The 16,391-nt window shown below is 39.4% G+C and overlaps 2 protein-coding genes across 4 annotated transcripts in view; one reads left to right on the top strand and one right to left on the bottom strand.

The window, feature by feature from the left end:
* LOC122447240 (ATP-binding cassette sub-family C member 4-like) overlaps positions 1-16,391 on the top strand; it is a 914,448-nt gene that overhangs the window by 510,786 nt on the left and 387,271 nt on the right. The window lies entirely within an intron of this gene.
* The window catches only part of LOC122447589 (ATP-binding cassette sub-family C member 4-like), a 225,484-nt gene that overhangs the window by 18,980 nt on the left and 190,113 nt on the right, over positions 1-16,391 (bottom strand). For all 3 annotated transcript variants that reach the window (XM_043478284.1, XM_043478285.1, XM_043478287.1), the window contains 2 exons: positions 13,308-13,480; positions 12,767-12,872 (listed from right to left, as the gene is read on the bottom strand). In XM_043478284.1, the coding sequence (XP_043334219.1) occupies positions 12,767-12,872; positions 13,308-13,480 (279 nt within the window). The remainder of the gene's footprint in view (positions 1-12,766; positions 12,873-13,307; positions 13,481-16,391) is intronic.

The following is a 16,391-nucleotide window of genomic DNA, read 5'->3' as shown; positions in this document are numbered from 1 at the left end:
GAAAAAATGCCCCATATAAATGATTTTAACTACCACAAGTGTACCACTCTTTTTCTGAGCCTGCCCATGTGACTATCTACATGTTATCATTTTCCCTCCTACAGAGAACTTTACTCGTTTCACTACTTTCCATCTGTTTGTGTAAATTCATTTATACAAAGTCAGAGGTCCAGGGCCTTGCCACTGGCTACTGGCCCTCGAGGCCTAGTGCCAGGGATTCAGAGCTTTCTATGCCTCAGCCTGACTTCAATCTCTGTCCAAGGACCCAAAATCCTTCTTCAATCTGCTGCAGGCTGAGGCCACTTGAGATCAAAATGTTCATTACTTCATACAACGAACAACTTTACATTCTGCAAAAGTAACAACTTTTAAAAATCACCACTTCAGAGTTGGTGAAGATGAGTTCTCTGACCATAAAAACCTTATATATTTTCATGAAAATATTATTAATATTTTGTCCTTATCCAACTTTCTACTTTATTTATTCAAATTTGAATGAATAGTAAATCTTCCCATTTTTCTCACATTGTCTAAAACACATAAATGCCACTGAGATGAGTAGTTCTTAGAATTGGCTAATATCTAAAATACTCAAAGTCAGAAAAAAAATTAATGCTATCAAAAAACAATAGGATTAATAATATAAATGGTAGAAAGATCATTTTGGTCAAAATACCTTGAGCCTTTTAAGTATTAGTGCCTACTAAAAATTGCCACTTGCCTTCTGCTTCTACAGGAACTAGGTCACAAACCCACTTCAGCCACTGACCTTCAACACATCCTAAAAGAAATACAGGGTGGAGACTCGGAATGAGACACTCTGTGCCCTGGGAAAAATTGGCAGAATAGGCCTTCATATACTTAAGTACTTTTAAGAGAAGATTTTTGTGAGCCCAATTCTTGCATCTCCTCATATCTAGAAAAGCACTAAAATCATTAACAGCAATATCTGCTCTTCATGATTAGCAACAAGCCTCTGCCAAAGGGTGTACTTGACTGAACATACCCTCCTTCACAATGACATGTAACACTGACCTTTCCCTTTACTCTTTGGAGCAGTTTCTCAGAGCCATCTGAAATGCCATCTCCCAGACCGTAGTCCTCATTTTGCCCCATATGAAACAACTCACAGTTCTCACATTGTGCATTTTTTTGTTGTTGACATTACTAACTCATTATATTTTATAAGGGAAGTTTTCAGTTTTAGGTGGGGTAATGACAGAAGTGTGATAGTTTGTTGCAACACTTGATAATTTATAATAACTAAAAATTTAACTTTTTTAACACTTTAAAAATGTGCTAGAATACAATATACTTCATTGATACTCTTTTGATAGGCATTAAAATAAAATACAGTACCTTAAAGTGAACTGCATTATTAATACAGCCCCAAGTGGACAGATTCACAAGGTTTGAGAGATGGGATGCCCTTGCATATAAATGGAGTGTAACAAAGGCTACGGTGACCATCAGATCCATGAAATCATCCCATAACTAAAATAGCAGTCTTTGGATTTGAAATGAAAAATAAAAATAGCTGTGAGTTGAGGATTTACTGTCTCATATGCTTTATAATCATCTTTGCTAATTCTCAAGAATGTCTCTTAAGAGTAGACAAATAAGGCTCATGATTTCCATCAATCCACTCTTCCATTTATTCCTTTCTTTTTTCCTTCCATCTTCCCTATCCATTCATCCATCCTGTAAGCACTGAATATCTATCACAAAAGCACTGTTCTAGGAATAGGAGATTCAAAGATGAGCAAGACAGTCTGTCAAGAAGTTCATGGCCAGACACAGATGAAGACTGATGTGCAGTTAAATACCTTGGCCAAGGCAACAGAATCAGCAGATGGCAGATCTGGAATTTGAATCTAGAACTGAACTTTTATTGCTTCCTCTGCATGTGAGTTACAAGTAAAAAAACACTGTTAAATAACTTACTATAAGAAGTAAAATAAGAGACATGAGTTCAATATTCAATATTCTAAAATATCTTCCCATATGGATAATACTTCATATTAACTTTGTTAATAATTTAAGAAAATATGCATGTAAGCATAAACATTTCTCCTGTCTACTTTTCAACTGTAATTTTATTATGCTCAGGCACAAATTGTTTACTGTGGGCCTGGTATATATTCACAGAAAAAGAAAACTAGTTTTATTTAACTTTCATGACCAATAAATATAAAATGGCACACAGGCAAAACATATTTGAGGAAAACTAAAGTCAATTTTCATTAATTTCTAAATTTATTCAGCAAACATTTTCTATATATTTAACTGCATTGATAGCACTATGCTAGATGCTCTAGAAGAGGAAAACACATATGTCAGGGAGCCTATACTGAAAGGAGAGGGAAAGAAATCCTTAAGTGTCTATAATGCAAGGAAAAAAATGCTTGACAAGGAGGAGTTGAGTAACAGAAGAGATGACTTCTGGCCAGAGGTTTGGAGGACAAGCTTCAAGGAGGACCGAGGGCAGAGAGTTGGGCCTTGAAGAATGAATAGCCTTGAATGTGCACAAATGGAGGTGGGTCGGCAGACAGTGATCATTCCAGACACAGGCAACCAAATGGACCAAGAGGGTTGGTCGCTAGCCTGGGATCTCCTCCAGAGCAGGTTTATATGGTTTTCCCTGATCAATTTGCATCTCAGGGCTCTGACATTGTACATGACAGGAGTCAGGCACACAGTGCATGCTGATTAAAAGTTAAAAACAAAGGAAACTAAATTCAGGGTAGGACAGGGTGACTGCCCAATGGTGTAGTTGGCAAGACTGTTGGGTAAGATCAAGGAAGGAATAGAGCTGGCAAGGGAAATAGCCGAGGCAGTGGGATAGAGGGATGACAGGATTAGGGATGTGGACTTGGAGGACCACGTGCCTGATAGTTGTGGGCAAGAGGGAGAATGAAAAGGAAAATGAAAGACAGACAAGCCAGTGTTGAAGATGAAGCCTTGAAACTTATTTATTGTCAAATGTTGGAAAAGAAGAAAAAGAAAAGGGGCAGTCAGAGAGGAGGGGGCACTGACAGGAACAGAGTGAAGTGTGGTCAAGGCTCATGTCAGGAGCTACAAGAGTTACACTGGAACATAGACTGAAAAAAGGCCAGGAATAGAATTTTACCAACCTAGCCTCTATGCTTACCAGTTTTGTCAAAGATTCTAGGTATTTCAGAACACATAAACAAAAAGCAACTCTAAATTTTATGCACAGAAAAATAGGTACAATTTTGATTTTTTATTTTAACATTTTATATCTATAATAAAATGTTCCTATAATCTCTCACTCTCTCCCCATTCTTCCTGTAACCCAAGTTGAACTAAACTGAACACACATTTAAGTTAGTGTGATAACAATCCCTTGATCCCAGAAACTCTCCAGGAATGCCAGTCTCAAATCATTTGCCACTCCCTACTGGTTAAGAAAATATGCATTAAGTGAGATAAGCCAGTCAGTTACATAAGCTCAATGAAGATGTCTTTATCAGGCCTGTGTATCATCTGCAGATTTTCTAGGTAGCTGTCTTAGACATAAAAATTGAATGGACCTATTGCAAAATAACTTGATTCATTTTCTTCTTTTAAAATTTTTACTTTATATGGCAGTATATTTACTTTTAATTTTTTATTACATTGGAATAGAGTTGATTAAAAATGTTGTGGTAGTTTCAGGTTTACAGCAAAGTGAATCAGTGATATATATATAGATATATATATAGATATATAGATATATATACACACATACATGTTTCCATTCTTTTTCAAAATTTTTTCCCATTCAAGTCATCATAGAACACTGAACAGAGTTTCCTATGCTATACAGTAGGTCCTTGTTGGCCATCTATTTTAAATAGAGCAGTATGTGCATGTCAGTCCCAAACTCTCAATCTATCCCTCCCTGCATAATTCCCCTGGGTAACCATAAATTTGGTCTCTGGTCTTAATGTTAGTGAGTCTGTTTCTCTTTTGTAAATAAGTTCACTTGTATCACTTTATTTTTTTAAGATCCTGCATGTAAGCTATGTCATATGATATTTATCTTTCTCTGTCTGACTTACTTCATTTAATATGATCATCTCCTGGTCCATCCATGTTGCTGTAAATGGCATTATTTCATTCTTTTTTTATATCTAAGTAATATTCCATTGTGGGCTTCTCTGGTGGCTCAGGCAGTAAAGAATTTACCTTCAATGCAGGAGACCCAGGTTTGATCCCTAGGTTGGGAAAATCCCCTGAAGGAGGGCATGACAACCCACTCCAGTATTCTTGCCTGGAGAATCTCCATGGACAGAGGAGCCTGGCGGGCTACAGTCCATGAGGTCACAAAGAGTCAGATACAACTGAGCGACTAAGCACAGCACAGCACAGCACAATATTCCATTGTATATATGTATCACATCTTCTTTATCCATTCATCTGTCAACTGACATCTGGGTTGCTTCCATGCCTTGACTATTGTAAACAGTGTTTCAGTGATCACTGGGGTGCAGGTATCCATGTTTTTCTCTGGGTATATGCCCAGGAGTGGAATTGTTGGATCATACATGGGCTGTTTTTAGCTTCTTATGGAACTTTCATAGTTTTTCTTCATTTGTTAGTTGCTGTGCTGGATCTTAGTTGTGGCATGAGGGATCTTCGTTGTGGCATGAGAGATCTTTGTTGTGGTATGAGGGATCTTCACTGTGATGCACGAGCTCAGTAGTTGTGGCATGTGGGCTTAGTTGCCCGCAGCATGTAGGACTTTAGTTCCCCGACTAGGGATCAAACCCAAGTCCTCTACACTGGAAGGCAGATTCTTTACCACTGGGCCACCAGGAAAATCCCTCCAGTTTTTCGATAGTGTCTACACAAATTTACATTCCAGCGACAACTTAGGAGGGCTCCCTTTTCTCTATACCCTCTCTAGCATTTACTTGTAGATTTTTTGATGATCATCATTCTGACTGGTATGAGATCTCACTGTAGTTTTGATTTGCATGTCTCAACTCAGCAGTGTCCACCGGACTGGAAAAGGTCAGTTTTTATTCCAATTTCAAAGAATGGCAATGCCAAAGAATGTTCAAACTACCACACAATTGCACTCATTTAACAGCCCAGCAAGGTCATGCTCAAAATCCTCCAAGCTAGGCTTCAACAGAATGTGAACCAAGAAATTTCAGATGTTCAAGTTGGATTTAGAGAAGGCAGAGGAACCAGAGGTCAAACTGCCAACATCCACTGGATCATAGAAAAACAAGAGAATTGCAGAAAAACGTCTACTTCTGCTTCATTGACTATGCTAAAGCTTTTGATTATGTGAATCACAACAAACTGGAAAATTCTTAAAGAAATGAGAATACCATACCTGCCTCCTGAGAAACCTGTATGCAGGTTAAGAAGCAACAGTCAGATGGACATGGAACAACAAACTGATTCCAAATTGGGAAAGAAGTACGTCAAGGTTGTATATTGTTACCCTGCTTATTTAACTGATATGCAGAGTACGTCATGTGAAATGCTGGGCTGGATGAAGCTCAAGCTAGAATCAAGATTGTTGGGAGAAATATCAATAATCTCAGGTATGCAGATGCTACCACCCTAATTACAGAAAACAAAGAGGAACCAAAGAACCTCTTGATGACAGTAAAAGAGGAAAGTGAGAAAACTGGCTTAAAACTCAACATTCAAAAAACTAAGATCATGGCATCTGGTCCCATCACTTCGTGGCAAATAGATGGGGAAACAACAGAAAAAGTGACAGATTTTATTTTCTTCAGCTCCAAAATCACAGCAGATGGTGACTGTGCCATGAAATTAAAAGACACTTGCTCCTTGGAAGAAAAGTTATGACAAACCCAGACAGTGTATTCAAAAGCAGAGACATCACTTCTCCAACAAAGGTCCGTATAGTCAAACCTATGGTTTTTCCAGTAGTCATGTATGGATGTGAGAGTTGGACCATAAAGAAGACTGAGTGCACAAGAATTGACGCTTTCAAACTGTGGTGCTGGAGAAGACTCTTGAGATTACCTTGGAGAGCAAGGATATCAAACCAGTCAATCCTAAAGGAAATCAACACAGAATATTCATTGGAAGGACTGATGCTGACGCTGAATCTCCAATACCTGGCTGCCTGATGCAAAAAGCTGACTCATTAGAAAATACTCTGATGCTAGAAAAGATTGAGGGCAAGAGGAGAAGGGGACAACAGAGGATGAGATGGTTGGATGGCATCACTGACTTGATGTACATGAGTTTGAGCAAACTGTGCAAGACAGTGAAGGACAGGGAAGCCTGGAGTGCTACAGTCCATGGGCTGGCAGTCAGACACAACTGAGTGACTGCACAACAACAAAAGCACTTGGAAATATATGACCATAGGGACAACACTGTGGATTATGCCCTCATCAGCATCTATCACTTACCCAATCACTTACCCAACCTGGCTGCCTGCCCTGTCAATAAGCCTGTCATTAGGCTTTACAGCTCATTGACTTAACTTATGTCCTCAAAGCTTTTGGAAGAGATAATCACTTGCTTTCTGGAAAGGAAACTTGGAGATATTGCAGGTTCAGTTTCAGAACACCACAATGAAGTGACTGTCACAATAAAGAGTTACATAAATTTCCTGGTTTCCCAGAGCATAAAGACATTAAGTTTATACCACACTGTAGCCTATCAAGTATGTAATAGCATTGAGACTGAAAAAAAAACAATGTGTATACCTTAATTTAAAATTATTTTACTGCTAAACAATGCTAAACATCATCTGAGCCTTCAGTAAATTACAGTAGTAACATTAAAGTTCACTGGTCACAGATCACCATAAAAAGTAATGATAGTGAAAAACCTTGAAATATTGTGAGAATTAGCAAAATGGGACACAGAGACTTGGGGGGAGCAAATGTTGTTTTAAACATTGGCACCAATAGACTTACTTGATGTAGAGTTGTGAAAAACGTTCAGTTTGTGGGAAAAAAATAAAAGTATCTGTGAGGTGCAGTAAAACAAGATACGCCTATGTTTCCTATTATTTTTTTTTAAACCAAAGTATAGCTGATTTATAATGTTTCAAGTAGACAGCAAGTGATTCAGTTGTACATATACAAATATATACAGAGAGAGATTATATATTTTTTCCAGATTTTTATCTATTACAGGTTGTTACAAGATACTGAAACTAGTTACTTGTGCTATAGAGTAGGTCCTGTTGTTTATATATAGTAGTGTGTATCTACTAACCCCAAATTCCTACTTTATCCATCCCCCATATTCCTGTATTTCTAAAGCAATCAAGAAAAACAGGTGCCTCGAAAGACAAAGTTTTGAGAAAGAACAATATTTATGGTGTTTTTTTCTGATTGAAAGTTGACTGGTAATCCGAAGCTCTAGAAAAAAATACAAGGTTTACACATATTTCCCTTCTCTTCCCTCAGATCCTATGTTCAGTCCATCACGTGGCTCCACTTCACTGACTATCCCAAATCCAGCCATCTCACGATTTCCACTGCAGGGATGTTAGTCTAAGCCACCAACAGTTGAGAAAGGCCACACTGTAAGGGACTGCATTTGGAGACCTTAAAGACCGTCAGTGTGGTTTCAGCTGTGAAGGAAGGAGGGGGAGCAGAGAGGGACAGAACTAGAAAGGTGGGGAAGGGCCAGACTGTAAGTTGTTTTGTAAAACTAGGTTAAGGATGTGTTGAACATACTGACAAAGAGGGAAAATCTGAGGTTACATCACCAACTCAATGGACATGAGTTTGAGTAAACTCCTGGAGTTGGTGATAGACAGGGAGGCCTGGCATGCTGCAGTCCATGGGGTCGCAAAGAGTCGGACATGACTGAGCAACTGAACTGAACTGAGCTGACTGGTAAGTAAAACATTAAACAAATGACATATTTTGATAATGGCAACAAAGATGATTGATTAAGGAGCTACTTGTGAACTAGATATTTACAACTATGGATCAAGTACTGATAGATAAAGACTTAGAACTAAGCAACTGACACGTCTGCCAAATGCTGTCCTTTTTTTACTCTTTCCTTAACCAATCATAGATTCCAAAGTGAAAGTATTAGTTGTTCAGTTGTGTCCAACTCCTTGTGACCCCATGGACTGTAGCCCACCAGGCTCTTCTGTCCATGGGATTTTCCAGGCAAGAATACTGGAGTGGGTTGCCATTCCCTTCTCTAGGGGATCTTCCTGAACCAAAGATCAAACCCAGGTCTCCTGCACTGCAGGCAGATTATTTACTATCTGAGCTACCTGAGAGGCTACATTCCAAGGTGACAGGATGTATAAGAATTAGGTAGTAACAGGAAGCTGCTTCCATGAAAGGTGTAACACCAAAACCCAAAAATACACCTCCAGGGTACATTTAAAAGCAAAGAATTTCTTTGAACTAGAGATCAAGTCATCTTTCTGTTGCTGCTTCTAAAGCTTGACAAAGGGTTTCAAAAGGGAAATTTCACAGCATCATTCATTCCTTGTGGAAGAAGTATGCTCTTGGGGGGCAGTCGCCTTAGGAAGCATCATTACGAATAAAGCCAATGGAAGTGATGGAATACCAGTTGAGCTATTTCAAATCCTGAAAGATGATGCTGTGAAAGTGCTGAACTCAATATGCCAATAAATTTGGAAAACACAGCAGTGGTCGCAGGACTGGAAAAGATCAGTTTTCATTCCAATCCCTAAGAAAGGCAATGCCAAAGAATGCTCAAACTACCACACAATTGCACTCATCTCACATGCTAGTAGAGTAATACTTGAAATTCTCTAAGTCAGGCTTCAGCAATATGTGAACCTTGAAACTCCAGATGTTCAAGCTGGTTTTAGAAAAGGCAGAGGAGCCAGAGATCAAAATGCCAACATCCACCGGATCATCGAAAAAGCAAGAGAGTTCCAGAGAAACATCTATTTCTGCTTTATTGACTATGTCAAAGCCTTTGACTGTGTGAATCACAATAAACTGTGGAAAATTCTGAAAGAGATAGGAATACCAGACCACCTGACCTGCCTCTTGAGAAACCTGTATGCAGGTAAGGAAGCAACAGTTAGAACTGGACATGGAACAGCAACTGGTTCCAAATAGGAAAAGGAGTTTGTCAAGGCTGTATATTGTCACCCTGCTTATTTAACTTATATGCAGAGTAGATCATGAGAAATTCAGGGCTTGATGAAGCACAAGCTGGAGTCAAGATTGCCAGGAGATATCAATAACCTCAGGTATGCAGATGACACCATCCTTATGGCAGAAAATGAAGAGGAACTAAAGAGCCTCTTGATGAAGGTGAAAGAGGAGAGTGAAAAAGTTGGCTTAAAGCTCAACATTCAGAAAACTAAGATCATGGCATCTGGTCCCATCACTTGATGGCAAATAGATGGGGAAACAGTGGAAACAGTGACTGCCTATTTTTCTGGGCTCTAAAATCACTGCAGGTGGTGATTGCAGCCATGAAATTAAAAGATGCTTACTCCTTGGAAGGAAAGTTATGACCAACCTAGATAGCATATTAAAAAGCAGAGACATTAATTTACTAACAAAGGTCCGTCTAGTCAAGGCTATGGTTTTTCCAGTGGTCATGTATGGATATGAGAGTTGGACCATAAAGAAAGCTGAGCACTGAAAAATGGATGCTTCTGAGGGTTTATTTTTTATGTTATTTTTTATTTATTTATTTATTTTTTCATTTATTTTTATTAGTTGGAGGCTAATTACAATATTGTAGTGGTACTGTGGTGTTGGAGAAGACCATTGAGAGTCCCTTGGACTGCAAGGAGATCTAAACAGTATCCCAAAGGAGATCAGTCCTGGGTGTTCATTGGAAGGACTGATGTTGAAGCTGAAACCCCAATACTTTGGTCACCTGATGCAAAGAGCTGACTCATTTGAAAAGACCCTGATGCTGGGAAAGACTGAGGGCAGAAGGAGAAGGGGAGGACAGAGGATGAGATGGTTGGATGGCATCACCGACTCGATGGACATGGATTTAGGTAAACTCCGGGATTTGGTGATGGACAGGGAGGCCTGGCGTGCTGCGGTTCATGGGGTCACAAAGAGTCAGACACAACTGAGTGACTGAACTGTACTGAACTGCAAAATATAAGGCTGAGACATGAGAATAACAAAGTGACAAGTATAGAGTAGAAATAAAAGGTTACTTTTCCAATTAGCACTAAAAAACAAAAACAGAGGACTAAGGATGCTTGATGCTAAACAAGTTGTTGGCACTTCAAAGTCACTGTCCTAAAATCTTGGAATGTCACCAGGTCCCTCACAAAACTCTGCAGGAGAGGCCTGCTTCTGAATGAGATGTCTTAGTTCAGGTGACCAGACACTGCTTGGAGCCTAGAGCATTCCTTTGGTTGCTGGTGCCCCACTTTTGTCATTTGCCTCTCTAGAACTCACTCCTAATTATGACCAGCTCGGAGGAGTTAGGCCACAGGCACTGCCTTGGTGCTGACAGTCTGGTATCTACTCAGGGTCCCCACTAGTGATCTCACCTGACAATGCATGGGGAGTAGGGAGGGAGTGGTATTCAGGAACTGCTCAAGAAGTCAAGAGAGGCAGCTCCACTATCCCTGGACATAAGGAAGTTTGAGTGTTATTGACCATTTATTACTGATTATTACCTGTTCAGTATATACTGACTGACCTGTTTAGTATAGACCATTGAAATAAAAGTTAACTCTGCTGCCTCTTAAGCACTGTGCAGGCTTTCTTTATCTATTTATGCCATCTCTACTCAGCAACCCTGCATACTGCAGGATCTTGTGACAGTAGTTAGCATCTGTAAAATGAGTAATATCAGCTTGTTTCCACAGACTGGGAATTAGCTTGAAAACAACTTGAATTCCTTAGGGCTTATTTGCAGCCAAAGATTTCTCTTCAAGGAATGATTTTCCTTATCATTTTATAAATCCACATCCTAAGATTTATTGAAATTCAGCAACAGAGGGAAAAGAAAAAGAGAGAGAGGTAGAAAAAAGAGAGGAAAAAGGAGGGGAGGGAGGAAGGAGGAAAACAAAGCTAAGGAAGGAAATACTAAATTTCTGAGGAAAAAAGAACAAATCAAAATTGCAGGAAAGATACTAGACAGATATCCAAACACCAAAGCTTAGATCCTGCTCTGTGTGCTGAGTCCAGATCTACTATGTAAGAGACTTGCTAGTTGTTTATCTACAGTCTCTCAGCCCTGACCTAACTTTCTTTCTACACTCTTTAGTGATGCAGAGGCTGGCTCTTTGCAAATCACATTTCAAAAACACTTTGCCCCGATAGCTTATTTGGTAAAGAATCAGCCTGCAATGCGGGAGACCCAGGTTCAATTCCTGGGTCCAGATGATCCCCTGGAGAAGGGATAGGCTACCCACTCCAGGATTCTTGGGCTTCCCTTGTGGCTCAGCTGGTAAAGAATTGGCCTGCAACGCAGAAGACCTAGGTTCGCTCCTGGGGTTGGGAAAATTCCCTGGAGAAGGGAAAGGCTACCCCCTCCAGTGTTCTGACCTAGAGAAGTCTATAGACTGTATAGTCCACGGGGTCACAAAGAGTCAGACATGACTCAGCGACTTTCACTTTCACTTTTGGCCAGCTGGCTCTTTGTTAGATCCTACCACTGGCTCAGACGGTAAAGTGTCTGTCTCCAATGCTGGAGACCCAGGTTCGATCCCTGGGTCGGGAAGATCCCCTGGAGAAGGAAATGGCAACCCACTCCAGTACTCTTGCCTGGAAAATCCCATGGACAGAGGAGCCTGGTAGGCTACAGTCCATGGGGTCGCAAAGAGTCGGACATAACTGAGCGACTTTACTTACCACTAGGGAGCACTAGAGGGAGTCACAGAGCAAACAGACTGTCTAGTTTCTGCTAGTCCTGCAGCATCACCTCAGCAGTGGGACCTGACTCCAGATTCCAGGGTCCATTAGCACGTGGAGAATCAGCCCCATCCTGCTCCCTCACAAATATCACCAGCACCTGGGCATTGACTGCTCCATGGAGGTCTGAGCACTGACTCTTTAGGGCCTCTCCTCTTGAGTACTTGGGTCTAGAGATCTGTCCTAGGACACAGTAGCTGCCTGCTAAAGTGATTAACCCAGTGTTTCTAACATTTCTAGCCCTCCAATTGCTATGTGACATATTTCCTTTATTAAGTGCTTTCTGTGAAAATACTTTGTTTTTCTCACCAGGCCCTTTCTTCTCATGGAATCCCTTCTGAGAGCAACAGCTAAGAAATTCTTCAACTTTAGCCAACAGCCTCCTGGTAATCTAAATAAAAGACTATTTCTTCTTCTTTTTTTTTTAATCTGCCATGCCATGTGGCTTGTGGGATCTTAGTTGTCCAACCAGGGATCAAACCTTGACCCTTGGCAGTGAGAGCATGAAGTCCTGATCACTGGACAGCCAGGGAATTCCCAAAGGTCTCATTTTTTGATTATGGGAATCTAAAAATAATGAAGCAACTGTGGCATAGTAAAAATGACCATGTTCTACTATCCTGAAATATTGAGACTTATCTTGGATTTGGAATATTTTCATGGTTGGCCATCTTTAACAAAAATGACAGTGTAAATAAAATTTTAATGTGAAAATATGAAATTACTGGATATATTATTTAATAGGACATTCTGAAGGTAGAATTATGTACCCAAGTTATTGTCAGGAATGGAGAAAAATTAAGAGAAAGTTAACTTATTAGAGGTTCCTATAACATTTTGCAAGGAAGAATATATTAAAAATTGAACGAAAATGGAAATAACTGAAATCCCACAGGTAAGGGTCTTACCATTATCTTGTCACTGTCAATAACAGTGCTCAATCTGTGTGTGACGATTACCACAGTGCACTGGGCAAATTTCTCATGGATTGTTTTTTTTATTAACTCATCAGTTCTGGAATCAAAGAAGTTCAGTTTAGTTAGTAAAGACAGGAAAAGCAGGCTTAAGACTTAAAAATATCATATATAATAATGATGATTTTTTAAAATCCATGCTTTATGACTTAATCTTGTTTCTGAAAAACTAATATAAAAAGTCTACTTACAAACTTACCAATTTTCATAAAACAATGGGAAATATTCTTCCCTTGAAAGCTTGAAATTATCAGAAGCTAGATTTAGGACTTTTGCTCCCTTAGGAAGTTGCATAACAATATTAATACTATATAACATGCTTTAGTTTCTTTCTTTGTTATCTAGAATTAATCTTATCAAGAGATACCTTTGGGACAAAGAGAACACTTAGAAACATTTTTAATCATCACCAAGCATTTTCCATTTACCACAGTAAAAATTAAAATTCCAGGTTTCATGGACCTCAGCGCCTTACCTTGGATCCACATTTGATGTGGCTTTGTCAATAATCAATATCTGATTTTTCTTGAGAATAACCCTGGCAAGACACACCAGTTGTCTCTGTCCAACACTCAAATTTGATCCTGTTTCTGTTAAGTCAGTATCCATTTTACCAGGAAGACCTTCGATGGTTTCTTTAAGTTGTACCTGGGATACAGAAAGAACATTTTCCTACACAAATTTCCGCTGAAGGAGATAAGCCTCAGACATTAGAGTTTTGATGCCTCAGGACTTCTTATGTATCTTACATGTACAGCCACCTGATGGGGAGAGCTCCATCCAATGAGCGTTCACTGAGAAAGATGGTGGAGTCAACTCAGGACAGAAAGATCTCAGTGTCCCCCATCCATGCCACAGGACATCCACAAGAAACCGCACCAGGGATTAGTTAAGGAAGTCTCTCAAGAAATGAAGCTATTTCTCCCAATCTGATCTAAACAGAAAAGTTAAAAGGATCTTTACAGTTTCCCAAAGTATATTTTGCCTAGCTGTTAGTACACTAAGGAAAAAAAAAAAAATTTAACAAAATTATTGCAGGAAGTATGGTCCTCTAAAGGTATAATCTTATCAGTACTTTACCATTTTGGAAGATCTAAAGGTTTAAAAACATACAAATTCAAACAATGACAAACTGTACCTCATATATTATTAAACCTGGAGCCTATTTTGGCTTTGGTTCCTTCCCAAATTTAATCCCATAGCTATTTTACCAGTCAACTGCATTTTCTTCAATGTCATAGATGTTTTGCAGTGGGAAAACTCAGGAAAAACAGGACACATCATAACATCTTATTTCCCCCAGACCATGGGTATGGGTGTTGTTTATATTAATCTACTGTCAAAAAATTGTAATCATTCTGTATAATAGGCTCTAGGTTCAGAGAAACAGACATAGAGAACAGACCTATGGACATGGGGGGAGGGTAAGAAGAAGAAGGGGAGATGTATGGAGAGAGTAACACAGAAGTTTACAATGCGATATGTAAAATAGATAGCCAATGGGAATTTGCTGTATGGCTCAGGGAACTAAACATGGGCTTTGTGACAGGCTGAAGGGTGGGCTGGGGAGGGAGACGGGAGAGAGGTTCGGGAGGGAGGGGACATGAGTGTACCTATGGCTGATTCTTGTTGATGTATGACAGAAAACCACAAAATTCTGTAAAGCACTTATCCTTCAATAAAAAAAAAAATTAAAAATTGTAATCATAAGATAATATAAAACAAACTTTTAACTGCCAGAGATAATCTGAAAGTCACTAGTTGGTAGGGGTCATTTCAACGAATATTTGTTTTGGACAAATATTATGGAATAAGAACCAAACCCGGACTATGCTTGAAGTTAAAGAACAAAAAGTAAATGTACTTCGGATTAAGAGACCAATAGATTGATGAGTGATGGCCAGTGAGCAAGGACCCAGAATTACACTGTCAAATAACAAAACACTAGGGGTGAAATTACTTAATGGGAAATAGGTGGGGAAACAGTGGAAACGGTGTCAGACTTTATTTTTGGGGGCTCTAAAATCACTGCAAATGGTGATTGCAGCCATGAAATTAAAAGACACTTACTCCTTGGAAGGAAAGTTATGACCAACCTATATAGCATATTAAAAAGCAGAGACATTACTTTGTCAATAAAGGTCCGTCTAGTCAAAGCTATGCTTTTTCCAATGGTCATGTATGGATGTGAGAGTTGGACTGTGAAGAAAGCTGAGTGCCAAAGAATTGATGCTTTTGAACTATGGTGTTGGAGAAGACTCTTGAGAGTCCCTTGGACTGCAAGGAGATCCAACCAGTCCATCCTGAAGGAGATCAGTCCTGTGTGTTCATTGGAAGGACTGATGCTCAAGCTGAAACTCCAATACTTTGGCCATCTCATGTGAAGCGTTGACTCACTGGAAAAGACCCTGATGCTGGGAGGGATTGGGGGCAGGGGGAGAAGGGGACGACAGGATGAGATGGCTGGATGGCATCACCAACTCGATGGACATGAGTTTGGGTAAACTCCGGGAGTTTGTGATGCACAGGTAGGCCTGGCATCCTGCGATTCATGGGGTTGCAAAGAGTTGAACATGACTGAGTGACTGAACTGAACTGACTGAGGGGTGAAAAGGCGACATTTTCATGGTATCCCAAATGCTGGAGTATTTCTATGAATATCATCCTGAATTATGCTCCTGATGGTGTTCAAGCTCAGAAAGAGGGAATTCTGATTTAGGATTAAGTATGGTATTGATATTTACAGAATCTAAAGGGTAAGATTTGGATTGTGATGCAAGTGCTTACAGTGAAAATTATAAAATGGAAGCTGTCAGCTTAGTCACCCCCTTTCCTCCATTACAAGGAAGAGGACTTAGTATTCTATCTATGAAACAGATTCATAGATCCGCACCCAGTGATGGGACTAGTCAAAGGTGTGACAGTGGCAAAGCTTTTATCACTTTTCCTTCTGAGCTGACATTAGTAATCTTTGTACATCAGATTGGTCTTTCATAAGACTGATGTCTTAACTTTAAAGAAATAATCTCACACTTGCTCTCAATTTGGATGATATCTCATCACTAATCTGTGTTTTGTTTGTTTGTTTGTTTGTTTTTGTTTTTTACTTTCCTTCAGGTTTTCCACTTTGGCCCACAAGGATTAAGGCTTTTGTGAGGTGAAAATGTTTTCCAGTAAACACTGCTTTCTGAGACTGTGAGAATGAAGATGAAATAATAAAGGTATCTACATGCTAACATCGTCAGAGTATAAAATGAGTCAGTATGTGTAGACTTTGTAGTCGTTGATACAAAGAAATCAATAGATATTGCCCATTATTAATAATGCTATAAGCTGGCCTCTCTTCATGTTCTGCTTTATTTTTCTTCTTCACATGTATCAGCACTGAGAGTTTATTACACATGCATTGACTGGTTTTCCATCTTCTCCACAGGAGTTTAAGCTAAATGGTGGAGACTTTTTCAATTTTGATGACTGTGATGATCCCAGAATCTGCAATTGTGCCTGTCTAAAGATCTCTCAATAAATATTTGTTGGATGTATGAATAAAGCCACAAGT

The sequence above is a fragment of the Cervus canadensis genome, chromosome 9 (genome assembly GCF_019320065.1).
Source record: "Cervus canadensis isolate Bull #8, Minnesota chromosome 9, ASM1932006v1, whole genome shotgun sequence".
Taxonomy (NCBI): domain Eukaryota; kingdom Metazoa; phylum Chordata; class Mammalia; order Artiodactyla; family Cervidae; genus Cervus; species Cervus canadensis.
Note: the sequence above shows the minus strand (reverse complement) of the source record. Positions and strands in the feature narration are given on the sequence as shown.